The sequence below is a fragment of the Eptesicus fuscus genome, chromosome 5 (assembly GCF_027574615.1).
Source record: "Eptesicus fuscus isolate TK198812 chromosome 5, DD_ASM_mEF_20220401, whole genome shotgun sequence".
In the NCBI taxonomy this organism is placed as follows: domain Eukaryota; kingdom Metazoa; phylum Chordata; class Mammalia; order Chiroptera; family Vespertilionidae; genus Eptesicus; species Eptesicus fuscus.
Window position 1 is genome coordinate 511683 of NC_072477.1, and position 15481 is coordinate 527163.

Genomic DNA, 15481 nt, shown 5'->3' on the forward strand with positions numbered 1-15481 from the left:
AGCCGGCCTTAGTGGGCCCCGTCAGCTGCTCTGTCGCCTGGGCCTTGCGGGCGGCGCTGGCTGCGTCCGTCCGTCCGTCTGTCCGTCCGGCACGCTGACGGGTGGGTGGACCTGGCGAGGGGCTCTGCTGCCTTCTGTCCCGTCGGCTCTGGGGACAGGACGGTGACCTGACCCCGTGCTGGTCCCGCCGACTGGGGCCTGGGAGCTGTGCCGCGTGGTGAGGGGGGGCTCTGTGGGGTGCCGACTTGGTCCCTCAGTCAGCTCATCCCCAGCTGCCCGGCTGGTTCCTCGGGGCTGCTCCCCGGGTCCCCACGTGGGCAGTGGTCACGGGCAGGTCCTCACCGTGGGCAGCGGTCACTGTCAGGTCCCCGGTCCTCACCATGGGCAGCGGTCACGGGCGGGTCCTCACCGTGGGCAGCGGTCACTGTCAGGTCCCCGGTCCTCACCGTGGGCAGCGGTCACTGTCGGGTCCTCACCGTGGGCAGCGGTCACTGCCGGGTCCCCGGGTCCTCACCGTGGGCAGCGGTCACTGTCGGGTCCTCACCGTGGGCAGCGGTCACTGCCGGGTCCCCGGGTCCTCACCGTGGGCAGCGGTCACTGTCGGGTCCCCGGTCCTCACCGTGGGCAGCGGTCACTGTCGGGTCCTCACCGTGGGCAGCGGTCACTGTCGGGTCCCCGGGTCCTCACCGTGGGCAGCGGTCACTGTCGGGTCCCCACGTGGGCAGCGGTCACTGTCGGGTCCTCACCGTGGGCAGCGGTCACTGTCGGGTCCCCGGTCCTCACCGTGGGCAGCGGTCACTGTCGGGTCCTCACTGTGGGCAGCGGTCACTGTCGGGTCCCCACGTGGGCAGTGGTCACTGTCGGGTCCCCGGTCCTCACCGTGGGCAGCGGTCACTGTCGGGTCCTCACCGTGGGCAGCGGTCACTGTCGGGTCCTCACCGTGGGCAGCGGTCACTGTCGGGTCGCCACCGTGGGCAGCGGTCACTGTCGGGTCGCCACCGTGGGCAGCGGTCACTGTCGGGTCCTCACCGTGGGCAGCGGTCACTGTCGGGTCCTCACCGTGGGCAGCGGTCACTGTCGGGTCCCCGGTCCTCACCGTGGGCAGCGGTCACTGTCGGGTCCCGGTCCTCACCGTGGGCAGCGGTCACTGTCGGGTCCTCACCGTGGGCAGCGGTCACGGCCGGGTCAGTGCCAGCAGCATGTGCAGGTGGGTTGGGGGCCACGAGCCAGTACCGAGGACACCATAGGGCCTTCACGTCCCACAGCCACAGCCCTCACCAGAGAAAGCGGGACGAGCCGAGCCCCACTTCTCAGCGGCTGGGCCTGGGGTGCAGGAGGGGTGGGGGTGGAGGGCCCAGCGGTGAGGACTCGGCTCTTCACCCTGCAGCGTCACCGTGCCCGAGGGTATGGCCTCTGTTCTGGGCCGTTCAGGGCCTCTCGTGGGGGCGGGGAAGCAGCTTTGTGGGGGGTTGCGTGCTCAGAAGGGGGGTGTGTGCAGATGGTCGCTGTCTCGCAGCACCAGGCGCTGCTAGTGCCCCGGCCGGGATGGCGGGGAGGTGAGGGTGCCAGGCGTGAGAGGGCGTCCTGGGGGCTGCGGGAGCCCTTCCCAGACACCCTGAGCGCAGACTGGGCGGCTCGCCTGCCACGTGCCCACACCCGCCGGGCCTAGTCTGTGCCGTTCAGCGCGGATAGGCGTGTTTGGCGGCTCGTGGGTGCACAGGGAGTTCATCCAGGGAGCGCACGGCAGGGAGCACACGGCAGGGAGCACGGTGCGGGGCAGGGAGCGCACGGCAGGGAGCACACGGCAGGGAGCACGGTGCGGGGCAGGGAGCGCACGGCAGGGAGCACACGGCAGGGAGCACGGTGCGGGGCAGGGAGCGCACGGCAGGGAGCACACGGCAGGGAGCACGGTGCGGGGCAGGGAGCGCACGGCAGGGAGCGCACGGCAGGGAGCACGGTGCGGGGCAGGGAGCACACGGCAGGGAGCACGGTGCGGGGCAGGGCAGCCGGGTGCGGAGCGTGGGGCTGGCGCTCAGGGCGAGGGCCCGGCGGTAACTGTCGTCGCCTTGTGCCCAGGACGGCGCCAGATCCACCACCTGGGGAGCCAGCTGCAGCTGAACCAGCACTGCCTGGACACGGCCTTCAACTTCTTCAAGATGGCCGTGAGCAAGCACCTGACCCGCGGCCGGAAGATGACCCACGTGATCGCCGCCTGCCTCTACCTCGTGTGCCGCACGGAGGGCACGCCGCGTATCCTTCGCTGCCGGCCTCGGAGGGCCCGCGTGGTGCTCGGGCGGCTGCCTCTTGGATGTTGGGGTGCAGTAGCTGCAGTGGCTTGTGCTCAGGGGAAGCACCCGGTAGGACGCACCGTCGGGATGAGGCCGGCTTCGGGCCGCCCGCACGCATGCACGTGTGCCTTTGCCCGCAGCTGGCTCTCCGCTGGCATCCTGGGGCTCCAGCCGAGCCGTCGGCAGGCCTGTGCGGAGCCCGTGGGTGTGAGTGCAGCCAGGACGCGGCGTCGGGCGGCTTCTGTCCCCAGGACGGGCCACTGTCCGCAGGAGCCCGGTCGGGAGGACAGGCTGCACCGAGCGCCCCGTGGCCGGGTCGGGCGTGGGCAGGGCTGCTCCGCGTTGGGGAGAAGCTGGCCGCCGGGGCGGTGGCCGTCTCTGGCTCCGGTCTGTGGTGGACGTCCTGCTGCGGCCCTGCGGCAGGTCCTCCCTGGGCTGCTGTCGGCGACGGCGGGCCCTTCCCGTCTCGTCCAGGAGCAGGTCTGTCCTGCAAGGGGCCACCGGGCGTCTGCTTCCTCGGAGCAGCTTCACTGAGAGGCAGGCCACGTGCCACGCGATGCACCGTTAGCTGTGGGCTCAGCGCTGGTGGGCGCGCCGTCCGAGTGAGGGCTCCATCGCCGCCGGCTCTCCCCGCGGGCCTCCTGGCGCCTCGGAGCCGGCACGTGGCTGTGTCACCCAGCTCCATGGTGGCCTCGCGGGGCCGCCAGGCGCTCAGCCAGCAGCCACGTCCCCCGGCCGTGTAGGAGGCTGCCCTCCCCACCGTCTTAAAAAACGAACTTGGTTTTGTGGTCCACCTGGATTGTACACGTACTCACTCCAGTGACTTCTCTGATTATTTCTTCCCTTGGTTTTCTTTACTGTTTTTCCGGCTCCCTGAGACACGCGATTTTAGTTGGTTTTTCCTGATGTAAGCACGAGACCATGAGTTCCCTGCAGGTGGGTTTTGGCTCAGCATCGAGCAGTGTTCTTTGGTTTTGTTTTTTGTTTTGTTTGTTTTTTAAATACATTTTCATTGACTTCAGAGCGGAAGGGAGAGAGAGAGAAACATCAATGATGAGAGAGAATCATGGATCGGCTGCCTCCTGCACGCCCCCCACTGGGGATCGAGCCCACAACCCAGGCCTGTGCCCTTGACCAGAATCGAACCCAGGACCTTTCATTCTACAGGTGGATGCTCTATCCACTGAGCCACACCAGCGAGGGCCCATCATGCAGTTTTGATGCCTCATTCAGTTCAGAATATATTCTAGTTTCCATGGTTACTTCTTAGGTCCTGGACTCATTTAGAAGTTATTGGTCGCTTTGAAGACAGTTTCCTCGTCCGACCAGCTTTAGCGTGTGTGACCTGGGAGGCTCCCGGACAGGCCCTGCGCACGAGCCTGGAAGAGCGCACCTGCCGCCGGGCGGCTCCGGGCCGCTGGGCCGGCTGCCGGTGACGGTCAGGCTGCCCTCCTGGGCGTGTCTGCTGGTGTGAAGGCTGGGACCCCCGCGCCCGCGGCCGGCCTGCTCCTCCTGGTCTCCCGCTGTCCGGTCATCAGGATACAATCGGGACTGCGGGCCATCGGGTGGAAATGACGCTCGCAACGTCAGGAAACCCTCTGTCACCCCGCTCTCCCTGCATCCAGCCGCTGGGTCCGTCTCTTCAGACCCGTCTCCGTGATGGTCACGGCCTCCCGTGAGCCGTGTGTGATGGCGGGTTTAATCCGGTCTCAGCTGTGTCCATTTGCGCTGTCCTCTCCCCTCCTCCTCTGAGATAAACCTAGTTTCACTGCTGTTTTCACGCGGGCGCCTCCCTCCCGCACGGCCCTTTCTGCCGTGTCTCCCGTGCTGTCAGCCGTCGCGCTGAGGGGTCGCGCTCCTGTGGCTGCTGGGACGTGATGAGAGCCGCGCGGGGCAACGCTGCAGGTCCTCCTGTGGCCTCGGGTCCTGCACATCGGGTGCTGGGGTGGGCGCCAGCCCAGGCTGTGTCCAGGCTCCGCACCTGCTGCCCACAGGGCCCGTCAGGCCGGGGGCCGCTCCTTTACCCAGTGTGAGCTCAGCGGGGCTGGGGCAGTGTGAGCTCTGCGTGCTGAGCTCTGCGGGGCTGGGGCAGTGTGAGCTCTGCGGGGCTGGGGCAGTGTGAGCTCTGCGGGGCTGGGGCAGTGTGAGCTCTGCGTGCTGAGCTCTGCGGGGCTGGGGCAGTGTGAGCTCTGCGTGCTGAGCTCTGCGGGGCTGGGGCAGTGTGAGCTCTGCGGGGCTGGGGCAGTGTGAGCTCAGCGGGGCTGGGGCAGTGTGAGCTCAGCGGGGCCGGGGCAGTGTGAGCTCTGCGTGCTGAGCTCAGCGGGGCTGGGGCAGTGTGAGCTCTGCGTGCTGAGCTCTGCGGGGCTGGGGCAGTGTGAGCTCTGCGGGGCTGGGGCAGTGTGAGCTCTGCGTGCTGAGCTCAGCGGGGCTGGGGCAGTGTGAGCTCTGCGGGGCCGGGGCAGTGTTGGCTCTGCGGGGCCGGGGCAGTGTGAGCTCAGCGGGGCCGGGGCAGTGTGAGCTCTGCGGGGCTGGGGCAGTGTGAGCTCTGCGGGGCCGGGGCAGTGTGAGCTCTGTGGGGCCGGGGCAGTGTGAGCTCAGCGGGGCCGGGGCAGTGTGAGCTCTGCGGGGCTGGGGCAGTGTGAGCTCTGCGTGCTGAGCTCTGCGGGGCTGGGGCAGTGTGAGCTCTGCGGGGCTGGGGCAGTGTGAGCTCTGCGGGGCTGGGGCAGTGTGAGCTCAGCGGGGCTGGGGCAGTGTGAGCTCAGCGGGGCTGGGGCAGTGTGAGCTCTGCGTGCTGAGCTCAGCGGGGCTGGGGCAGTGTGAGCTCTGCGTGCTGAGCTCTGCGGGGCTGGGGCAGTGTGAGCTCTGCGGGGCTGGGGCAGTGTGAGCTCTGCGTGCTGAGCTCAGCGGGGCTGGGGCAGTGTGAGCTCTGCGTGCTGAGCTCAGTGGGGCTGGGGCAGTGTGAGCTCTGCGGGGCCGGGGCAGTGTTGGCTCTGCGGGGCCGGGGCAGTGTGAGCTCAGCGGGGCCGGGGCAGTGTGAGCTCTGCGGGGCTGGGGCAGTGTGAGCTCTGCGGGGCCGGGGCAGTGTGAGCTCTGTGGGGCCGGGGCAGTGTGAGCTCAGCGGGGCCGGGGCAGTGTGAGCTCTGCGGGGCTGGGGCAGTGTGAGCTCTGCGGGGCCGGGGCAGTGTGAGCTCTGTGGGGCCGGGGCAGTGTGAGCTCAGCGGGGCCGGGGCAGTGTGAGCTCTGCGGGGCCGGGGCAGTGTGAGCTCTGCGGGGCCGGGGCAGTGTGAGCTCTGCGGGGCCGGGGCAGTGTGAGCTCAGCGGGGCCGGGGCAGTGTGAGCTCTGCGGGGCCGGGGCAGTGTGAGCTCAGTGGGGCCGGGGCAGTGTGAGCTCTGCGGGGCCGGGGCAGTGTGAGCTCATCGGGGCCGGGGCAGTGTGAGCTCTGCGGGGCCGGGGCAGTGTGAGCTCTGCGGGGCCGGGGCAGTGTGAGCTCTGCGGGGCCGGGGCAGTGTGAGCTCTGCGGGGCCGGGGCAGTGTGAGCTCTGCGGGGCCGGGGCAGTGTGAGCTCAGCGGGGCCGGGGCAGTGTGAGCTCTGCGGGGCCGGGGCAGTGTGAGCTCAGTGGGGCCGGGGCAGTGTGAGCTCTGCGGGGCCGGGGCAGTGTGAGCTCATCGGGGCCGGGGCAGTGTGAGCTCTGCGGGGCCGGGGCAGTGTGAGCTCTGCGGGGCTGGGGCAGTGTGAGCTCTGCGGGGCTGGGGCAGTGTGAGCTCTGCGTGCTGAGCTCTGCGGGGCTGGGGCAGTGTGAGCTCGGCGTGCTGAGCTCTGCGGGGCTGGGGCTGTGTGAGCTCTGCGGGGCTGGGGCTGTGTGAGCTCTGCGGGGCTGGGGCAGTGTGAGCTCAGCGGGGCTGGGGCAGTGTGAGCTCTGCGTGCTGAGCTCAGCGGGGCTGGGGCAGTGTGAGCTCTGCGTGCTGAGCTCTGCGGGGCTGGGGCAGTGTGAGCTCTGCGGGGCTGGGGCAGTGTGAGCTCTGCGTGCTGAGCTCAGCGGGGCTGGGGCAGTGTGAGCTCTGCGGGGCCGGGGCAGTGTTGGCTCTGCGGGGCCGGGGCAGTGTGAGCTCAGCGGGGCCGGGGCAGTGTGAGCTCTGCGGGGCTGGGGCAGTGTGAGCTCTGCGGGGCCGGGGCAGTGTGAGCTCTGTGGGGCCGGGGCAGTGTGAGCTCAGCGGGGCCGGGGCAGTGTGAGCTCTGCGGGGCTGGGGCAGTGTGAGCTCTGCGTGCTGAGCTCTGCGGGGCTGGGGCAGTGTGAGCTCTGCGGGGCTGGGGCAGTGTGAGCTCTGCGGGGCTGGGGCAGTGTGAGCTCAGCGGGGCTGGGGCAGTGTGAGCTCAGCGGGGCTGGGGCAGTGTGAGCTCTGCGTGCTGAGCTCAGCGGGGCTGGGGCAGTGTGAGCTCTGCGTGCTGAGCTCTGCGGGGCTGGGGCAGTGTGAGCTCTGCGGGGCTGGGGCAGTGTGAGCTCTGCGTGCTGAGCTCAGCGGGGCTGGGGCAGTGTGAGCTCTGCGTGCTGAGCTCAGTGGGGCTGGGGCAGTGTGAGCTCTGCGGGGCCGGGGCAGTGTTGGCTCTGCGGGGCCGGGGCAGTGTGAGCTCAGCGGGGCCGGGGCAGTGTGAGCTCTGCGGGGCTGGGGCAGTGTGAGCTCTGCGGGGCCGGGGCAGTGTGAGCTCTGTGGGGCCGGGGCAGTGTGAGCTCAGCGGGGCCGGGGCAGTGTGAGCTCTGCGGGGCCGGGGCAGTGTGAGCTCTGCGGGGCCGGGGCAGTGTGAGCTCTGCGGGGCCGGGGCAGTGTGAGCTCAGCGGGGCCGGGGCAGTGTGAGCTCTGCGGGGCCGGGGCAGTGTGAGCTCAGTGGGGCCGGGGCAGTGTGAGCTCTGCGGGGCCGGGGCAGTGTGAGCTCATCGGGGCCGGGGCAGTGTGAGCTCTGCGGGGCCGGGGCAGTGTGAGCTCAGTGGGGCCGGGGCAGTGTGAGCTCTGCGGGGCTGGGGCAGTGTGTGCAGACCTGGCGCCCAGGCGTGCGGGGAGGGCCGTCGGGGGTGTGTGTGTTCACGGGCCTTGTCCTGGGCCAGGGCCGCGGTGCCTGTGCTGCGTGGTGCCCCTCAGGAAGGCGTACCCAGAGCCAGGGCCCTGCATTGGCGGCGGTGCGGGGCTCCTGGGTCGGCTGATGGCGCTGTGCTCCGGGCCCTCCCGCTCCGGTCCCATTAGGGCGGGAGGAGGTGCCCTGCTGTCTCGCTGCCGTCTCCCCGCCCTGCCAGCCCGCCGCTCAGCTGGAGGTCAGGCCCCTCACGCGGTCAGACCTACTGGGTGACGATGTGCCTGGTGGAGGAATCTGTGCTGACTTAGTGCTGACGTTGGCGTCCCTGTTAACTGTCCCCTTAGTGCAGTGAGCCCGAGTCTCAGCGAAGTCCCGTCTGGGATGGTCTGGAGGCGGCAGGGCCTCTTGGTGGGACGGAGCCCGGGCACCAGGCGCCGGTGGCGCGGACGGCACTTTCCGAAAACCGCCTGGGTCTGCGTGGCCTCTCAGGACTGGCCCGGGTCTGTCGGAGTCACTCCCCATCGTTCCACACGGGGATGCGTCTCTTCTCCGAGGGCACACTCAGCGCCACCCACCAGAGCTCGCAGCGACCCCGAGGGGGCAGAGAAGGCTGGCCCCTGACCTCCTGTCCCAGCGGGCCTGGCCTGGGGTCCCCCGAGCGCTGCCGAGAGGACAGTGGCCCGGACCCAGGCCAAATGCACATTATGGGGAACCGGAGAGGGTGGGCCCCAAGAGCATGCATGGCCGTCGCCTGGGTGAGGCGTGGGGTGTGGGTGCAGGTGGGAAGCACGCGGCTCAGATGGTCCTGCTCAGAGGAGGAGCTTCCTCCTGGCGGGAACAGCCAGGCGCCGGCCGCCCTCGACCTTGGCCCTTGACCTCGGTCACGCTGACTTCCAGCCTCCTTTCTAAGATCGCTGCTCTCCAGCACCGGCCCAGGCTGGCCCGCTGTCACCCTGCAGCCCCGCCCCCCCCGCCCCCCACGCTGCCAGGCCTGCGGCGGCGGTCAGGAGCCCAGGAGGCTCAGCACTTCCCTGGCTTATTTTTTACTTTTGAGGCTTCAAAGCGACACCAGGGTCTCCGCTGTGTGGCTGGAGGAGTTCTGACTGAGGTGCATCGTGCGACGGGGCATCGCGGGAAAGGGCAGCACCGTCCGTGGCCAGTTCCCAGCGCCCCCGCGCTCAGCGCCCTCCCGAGTGGGCCCCCTGCTGCCGGCGAGCTCGTGCCGGGCCTCCTGCGCCGGTTCTGTCACTGGAGCTTCTGCCGTCCCCACGCGGCGGGGCAGGTCGTCCATGCCGCCGCCTGTTGCTGGGAGGGCGTGGCCGAGGCGGCGGGGCTGTTTCGTGGCTGCGGTGAGTCGGGCCGCCCGGTGCTGGCACCCCTTCGCCGGGAGGTGACACGCCGTTTCCTGGGCGGCTGGCTCTGCTTCTCTCGGTGAAACATCTGGTCCAGCTTCTGCCCACGAGTTTGCCTTCATTTTGTGACGAGTGCCCGGTGCCCGGGCTCCTGCGCGTGGAAAGGAAGTGAACGAGAGCGGGGCCGCGGGGCCGGCGAGACGGGCAGGACACACCCTGGGAGCCAACCTCCCGCGGCCCCTCCCGGCCGGTGGCACGTGGGGCGGCGCCACAGCTTGAAGGTTGTCCGCGGAGTGGAGTGAGCGGGTCCCTCCGGCAGCCGGGGTCCCTTGGCCTGGCCTGCGGGGATCGGGCCGACATCCCCCGAGGCAGTTTGCCGCTCTGTTGACTAATGAGTTTGCCGACCACTGCTAAGGCATTACCCTTGCCCAGAAGTTCTGGCTTCAGGTTAAAGACATTAGTACATTATTAAAATGTTTTTTATGTGTTTTTCCCTAGCAGTGGTCGGCAAACTCATTAGTCAACAGAGTGGCAAACAAGCCGCAGTTTGCCGACCACTGCCCCAAGGGGTCCCGGATTGCGTGCGAGAGGGTGGTTCTCGGGTGATGCACCTCGGAATCGGGCTCCTTCCTCTCTGGTTCTGGGGTACATCACCCGAGAACCACCGGCACCGCAGCTCCTGTGTTGAGCGTCTGCCCCCTCCCCCGATGGTCAGTGCCGGCTGGTCGAGCGGGTTCGTGGGCCTCCTTCTGAGTCACTAGGGCCTGTTCTGGTTGCGTTTGAATCGTCCGCCAAGAGCCAGGACGGCCGTGCCGAGCCCCCGGCTGCCCCTCCGTCGAGCACAGCGTGGGCAGTGCCTGTGCCTGTCCCCAGCCCGAGTCCGGGGCAGAGGACGGTCCCAGCGCCGCAGGCGCTCAGTGATGCTGCTGCGCACTTGGCCAGGGCAGGGCCCCCCCCCCACACCCCCGGTGCAGGCCCCCCCCCCCCCCCGGTGCAGGGCCCGCCTGGTGCAGGGACACCTGATGGGCGGGCTCTCCCTGTCCTGCTGGTGGCTCACCGGAGCCTCTGGAAGGCTCCGTCACCTGCTGCCGCCTCTCCCCCCTGCGTCAGCGCCGAGCGTACATTTCCCAGGTGCAGTGCTCCTTGACCTCTCCTGCAGACATGCTCCTGGACCTCAGCGACCTGCTGCAGGTAAAGTCCCTTCTGAGTCCCTTTTCCTCGGGGCTGTGCTGGGGGCATGCGCTGCCCTGCCCAGTTGGGAGGGTCCGTAGGTGAGGGACACACGAGGGTGTGCTCTCTGGTGGGGGCACAGGACTGGGGGTCCCCTGTTGTCCTGGGCCGGCGGCCCAGCCTCAGAACTGGTGGAGACCCAGGTGGGACTTCGTCTTAGGCAAGGGCAATTTTTTTAAAGAAAAATCCGGACTCATGTATACATGTAAACAACCTGCAAACCTGTATTTACTGTCAGTTCAGGGAAATTTGCCTGCGGGGTGCCAGGAAGCCTCTTCCTGTGGAATCCCTCATCTCCAAAGATTCAGTGTGATGGGGAGGCCCAGTGAGAGGAACTGGAGCCGGCGGGACGCCCCGGGGGCCGGCAGTGCCTGGCTGAGCCGCTGAGGTTCTGCATGTCCCGTGCCCTGGGTCAGCCCATGGCGTTCATCCGCCGCGGGACCCGAAAGAGAAGTCGTGCCATTGAAAACAGACAGGATGAGGGAGCCGGGTCCCCGCAAATTCCACCCCGTGGGGAAAGCATAGCCCAGATCCAGTGTCCCCGGGGCTCAGTGCCTGGCGGGTGCTGCCTGTCTCCTCCCAGCTGCCCTCATGCACGGCACCTCAGAAGTCCTGCTGCAGGCAGCCCACTGGTGGTGAGAGTCAGCCAGGGCGTGCCAGGCCGCCAGGGCAGCCCCGGCTTCCTCTGCATCCGGCCACCGCCCAGCAAGGCCGGCGGGAAGGGCTCGGGCCCTGCTGGCAGGGCGGGTGTGTTCTGGTAGCTTCTCACTCCCCAGCTTTGGAAATGGGAGCCAGACGAAGAGGGCGATTGGAGTGGAGGGTCCCGCTCACCGGGGGCCGAACCAGGGCCCACCGAGTCCCTGTGCTGACCCGCAGGTTCAGGGTGCACACACTGTGCTCAGGCCTAAAGCTTCGGGCGGGGGGCCGGGCTCATCGCCCGGGGTGGAGCCCGCACTGCCGGGCTAACCATTTAGAGCAGGGGTCCTCAAACTTTTTAAACAGGGGCCAGTTCACTGTCCCTCAGGCCGTTGGAGGGCCGGACTATAGTTTAAAAAAAACTGAACTAATTCCTATGCACACTGCACATATCTCATTTTGAAGTAAAAAACAAAAAGGCAAAAACACCCGCATGTGGCCCGCGGGCCGTAGCTTGAGGACGCCTGGTTTAGAGGAAACGAGTAAGACTTCAAACTGGAAGAGACCCCTAGGGCTCGGGGCTCATTCTGTTCACTCACATACCCGAGGCCCACTCCCTGGCAGAGCTCAGGTGAGGCCCTCCGGCCGGAGCCACCGTCACCCTGGCGCCAGGCCTGCGTGGGCTGGAGCGGACTGGGCCGCAGAGGGTCCTCCCGAGGCTGGACAGGGAGGTGGGCCTCGTGAAGGAACAAAGCAGACGTTTGCTCAACACCAGCACCCGTGTGGCTCTCTCTCCACAGGTGAACGTGTACGTGCTGGGGAAGACGTTCCTGCTGCTGGCGAGGGAGCTCTGCATCAACGCGCCCGCCATCGGTAGGCAGGGCCCGCGCACAGCTGGCGCAGCGCGGGGGGTGGGGTGGGGTGGGGGGTGCGCGAGGGCGAGCACAGGGCGAGGTCAGAAACGTGTCCCCGGTGCTGCCAGGAGCTCAGCAGTGGCCGTTATTCTGACTTTAAACCACAACGCGAAGGCAGTCCTCGGTGAGTGTGGACAAGGGTGTAGACGGCATGGGGGTGGGTGCTACAGCACGTGGCACCTGTGTCCACCCTCTGAGGAAAGCGCCTGGCAGCCGGGTGTCCAGGGCAGGAGGGACCTCGGCACCGACGAGCAGCCGCCTGTACGGGGGAGCTCTGCCAGGAGCACGGTTTGTCTGCCGGCAGGCCTCTTCCTGTGCCCGCTGGCGTCCAGGGAGAGCAGGCCTGGATCACCCCGAGGGCGGTCCGCAGGGCCGGCCGGGAAGATGGCCAGGAGGCTGGAGGGCTGCAGGACGGGGAGGCCCTCTCCTCCCAAGAGGCCCCGTCCCTGCCGAGTGTCGCTACGTCCCCCGGGATCATGCTACGTTCCCGAAGCAAAGCATCGGCTCAGGGAGCGCGCTGTTGGACAGAAGCCGCTTCTCTTCAGCGCACCCGCGGGGCTTCCAGCTGCCAGAGTTCAGGGGCGGGACCCTGGGCCCTGCGCCCACCCCACTCCCTCGAACCCGAGTCCGTCCTAGAGTAGGGCTTCGTCTGAGCAACTAGTGACGCTGAACCACGTGCAAGACTTGTGGCCTTTTCCAGAGCGTTCTGGCTGCAGCCCTGGGGAGCCAGCTGCCCAGAGGGGGAGGCCCGCCTGCCGGCAGAGGCAGGTCGCGCACGGGCCTCCTGGGCCGGTTTGCTCCTGGCCGGTGAGCATGGTAAGCGGGCAGGTTCCTCCGCTGCTGGGCGGCTGAGAACCGAGCGCCCGCAGGTCCTTATCTGTACGTGGCTCACTTTATTAAAATCAAGAGAAACGATGATAAATGACTTTCCCCAGGTTTTAGAATTGGAGGGAAGGTCTTAAGCTTAGAACAACTCAGAACAAAACCTAGGAGGGTGGGAGGGACGGCCAAGCCCACAAAGCAGGTGGCGTGGGCACCACTGGTGGGGTTCGGGCCGCCCTCCGCCCCCAAATCCGCCCTCCACCTGGCGTGCACCCCGATGTGCAGGAGAGGTGACGAGGCCCCGCCACCTGGATTCCGAACCCGGCTCTGGCCGCGTGGAGAGCGTCTCATGTTCCTCTGGCGACAGCCAGCCGCGCACCAAAGGTTAGGAGTCCCCGGAGCCTGTGGTGCGTTGGAGGACGGTCGTCCCCCGCCCCAGCGCCTCGCGCCCAGGCCTCAGGCGTAGAAGATGAGCTCGGGGATCTGCCCGCCCTGCACGCCGGTGCCGTTGGTGCTGTCGGAGGAGCACTGGAACTGGAAGGTGACCTTGCCGCACTGCACCTCCGTCAGCCCCTCCTGCCCGAAGTAGCTGAGCTCGCTGCCGTCCAGCACGGCGCTGGCCGTGTAGAAGGTGTCCTGCTCCACCTGCACCGGGTGCTCGAACCAGACCGGGAAGGTGCTGCTGGAGCCGTCGGACACGAACCGGGCCAGGCTCTGGGCGAGGACCACCCCCAGGCGCTTGAGCTCGATCTTCACGCTGTACTCGGCCTTCCCCGAGCTGGACCCGTACAGGCCCAGCCCCGCCACGAACACCCTCCTGTCCGCCGCGAACTGGATGCTGTCGCAGCGCCCCCGGTAGCGCCACTGGTTGCTGCGGTAGGCCGAGGACTGGAAGCGGCGGCACCTCTGCGGGGCCAGGCCCCGCCTCTTGGTCAGCGGGAAGGCGAGCGGGGGCTTGTTGGCCGCCGTGTACCACAGGAAGATGTTGTGGGTCTCCTCCAGGGTCAGGATGTCCGACTGGGCCGCGCCGTTGGCGAACTCCTCCAGGGTCATGGTCGGGATCCGGACCAGGTAGAGGGCCGGCCCCAGCACGTGCCTCTTGTTGCGTGGGGTGGCGGGCAGGCCCTGCCGCTTGCACTCGGCCTCGGCCCAGCTCAGCACGGCCTCGAAGACCACCGCCTCCTTGGCGTTGAGGGCCTCCCGGGTGACGATGACCTCCAGGGTCTGCCAGTCAATCTCGCAGAAGCCCTCGGACCTCAGGGCCATCTCGGCCTGCGCGTCGATGACCTCCCAGCAGCGCTGGGTCAGCTCGGGCTCCTCGAAGAGCCGGCTCTGCGACAGCAGCACGCAGGCGTTCTTGGCTTCCAGGCTCGTCTCCAGGAAGTGGACGCAGGCTTTCGCCAGCGCGGGGACGATGTACTTCTTAGCGGCGTAGAGCGTGGCCAGCACGGTGTCCGCCTCCAGGTCGATCTCATCGCTGTACATGTACCTGGCAGGGCAGGGCCGGTCACAGGCCGCCTGGGGCAGCGGGGCACCAGGCAGTGGGAACCCCCCCCTTCGCTAGGGGAGCCCCCTTACTTGAGCATGATGAGGAAGGCCGCGGGCTCCACGTCAGGGATGTGGATCTCCGGCTTGACTTCGGCCAGGTCCCCGTAAAACATGGCATAGAAGACGGAGCTCCCGACAGCCAGGACGTACTGTGCAGGAGAGAAGCCGCCTGAGCCCGGGCCTGGGCCTGGGCCTGGGCCTTCCACCCCGGGGCAGGCCGGCAGCTCACCACCAGGAAATGGCCTGTCGCCTTGGGGAGCGCCAGGGCCAAGCCTCCACCAACCTTGTGGGCCGGCACTCTCTGGGCCCCGCCCGGGGGCCCCACGATGAAGTGGACGTCGGCCATGAGCTCGTTGTTGAACAGGAGCGCGTTCCTGCGGAGGGGAAGGCACAGGCTGGGCGCGGGCGGGGGGCGGGAGGGCGGGCGGGGGAGGGCGCGGCGCGGCGGCTCACCTCTCGCGCAGGGTCGGGTGGCAGGACTGCCAGTGGGGGCTCTCCAAGTTGTTGTTGTCGGGCGCGGGCAGCGAGGGCGCGGGCGGCGGCGGCGGGGCCGGCGGCGGGGCGCTGGGCGGGCCCTTCCTGCCCGCGGCCGCGGCGTTGCTGTTGGCAATGTCGGTGGCGGTGGTGGTGGCGGCGGCGGCGGCGGCGGCGGGCGCGTACAGCTCCGCGGCCATCTTCACGGGCAGGGCCTTGGCGCGCGGGGGCGGGGCGCCGGGCGTCCGTGGGCCGCGCCGCAGCCTCGGGGTGGGCTCCGCCAGCACGAGGAGCGCGGCCAGACACTGCGCCACCCGGCCGTGCAGACAGGCCAGGGGCAGCAGCATGGGCCCGGCGCCGCTCCCTCGCCTGCCGCTGCCCCGCCGCTGGGGGCGCCGGTCCAGCTGCGCGTCACGGCGCCCGGGCCCGCCCCGCCCCCGCCCCGCGGTGACGTGCGCGCCCGCCGCCCCGCCCCCGGGGCTGGCTCTGCCCCCACGCACACGAGCGCGCCCGCCGCCCCGCCCCTGGAGCGGTCAGGCGGCGGAAGTCGGCGTTCCCCGCACGTTCCCCGCACCGTGTCCAGGTGGCCCCGCGCCCCGCGGGACTGCTGTGGGCGGCGGGCAGGCCGGCCTGCGAGCTGTGCCCGGCCCTGGTGGCCCGTGAGCTCAGCACCTGGCGTTGCCTGTGGCCTCTCCGTGTCTCCAGTGACTTCCTTGGAGAAATGATGCTCCAGACCCTGGGCCCTTCCTCTCTTTTTAAATGTTTGTCACGGGCTGATCGGAGAGAGACGCAGCGGCCGGTGCCACCTACGCACGCGTGACCCGGCTGCACGCGCTCCCGCTGCCCGGGATCAAGCCCGCCCCGTGGTGAGCTCCCTGTGCGCCCGGCTGGGTCCCACCGGCCCTGGCCAGGGCTCCTCCCCGCTTTCTAATCAGGTTTTGGTGGCTAACGAATCCGAGCGGTTCCTTGATGAACATTCCTGGATGTTCATCCCTTACCAGACGTGGGATTTGAAAATACTTCTCCCCTTCCCTCAGTGCCTTTTTAAAAAGTCCTCACCTGAGGATACACGTTCTTTCTGGTTTAGAGCGAGGAACGTGGGTGTGAGAGGAACGTGGACCAGTTGCCTCCCACAATCACCCGCCGAGGAA

General features: G+C 68.6%; 2 protein-coding genes across 4 annotated transcripts in view; one reads left to right on the forward strand and one right to left on the reverse strand.

Moving 5' to 3' along the window:
* BRF1 (BRF1 RNA polymerase III transcription initiation factor subunit) overlaps positions 1-15481 on the forward strand; it is a 41920-nt gene that overhangs the window by 14011 nt on the left and 12428 nt on the right. For both annotated transcript variants that reach the window (XM_054715679.1, XM_054715680.1), the window contains exons 3-5: positions 2077-2250; positions 9866-9897; positions 11373-11445. In XM_054715679.1, coding sequence (XP_054571654.1) covers positions 2077-2250; positions 9866-9897; positions 11373-11445 — 279 coding nt within the window. The remainder of the gene's footprint in view (positions 1-2076; positions 2251-9865; positions 9898-11372; positions 11446-15481) is intronic.
* BTBD6 (BTB domain containing 6) lies at positions 12357-14755 on the reverse strand. Of its 2 annotated transcripts, XM_054715681.1 has the most exons (4): positions 14310-14755; positions 14140-14230; positions 13887-14005; positions 12357-13797 (listed from the first exon to the last, which is right to left on the reverse strand). In XM_054715681.1, exons 1-4 carry the CDS (start codon positions 14675-14677, stop codon positions 12765-12767), a joined length of 1611 nt encoding a protein of 536 aa, XP_054571656.1. In that variant the 5' UTR covers positions 14678-14755; the 3' UTR covers positions 12357-12764. The 2 variants fall into 2 exon arrangements, with proteins under 2 accessions (XP_054571656.1, XP_054571658.1); XM_054715683.1 differs by lacking the exon at positions 14140-14230 and having other exon boundaries at positions 14310-14367.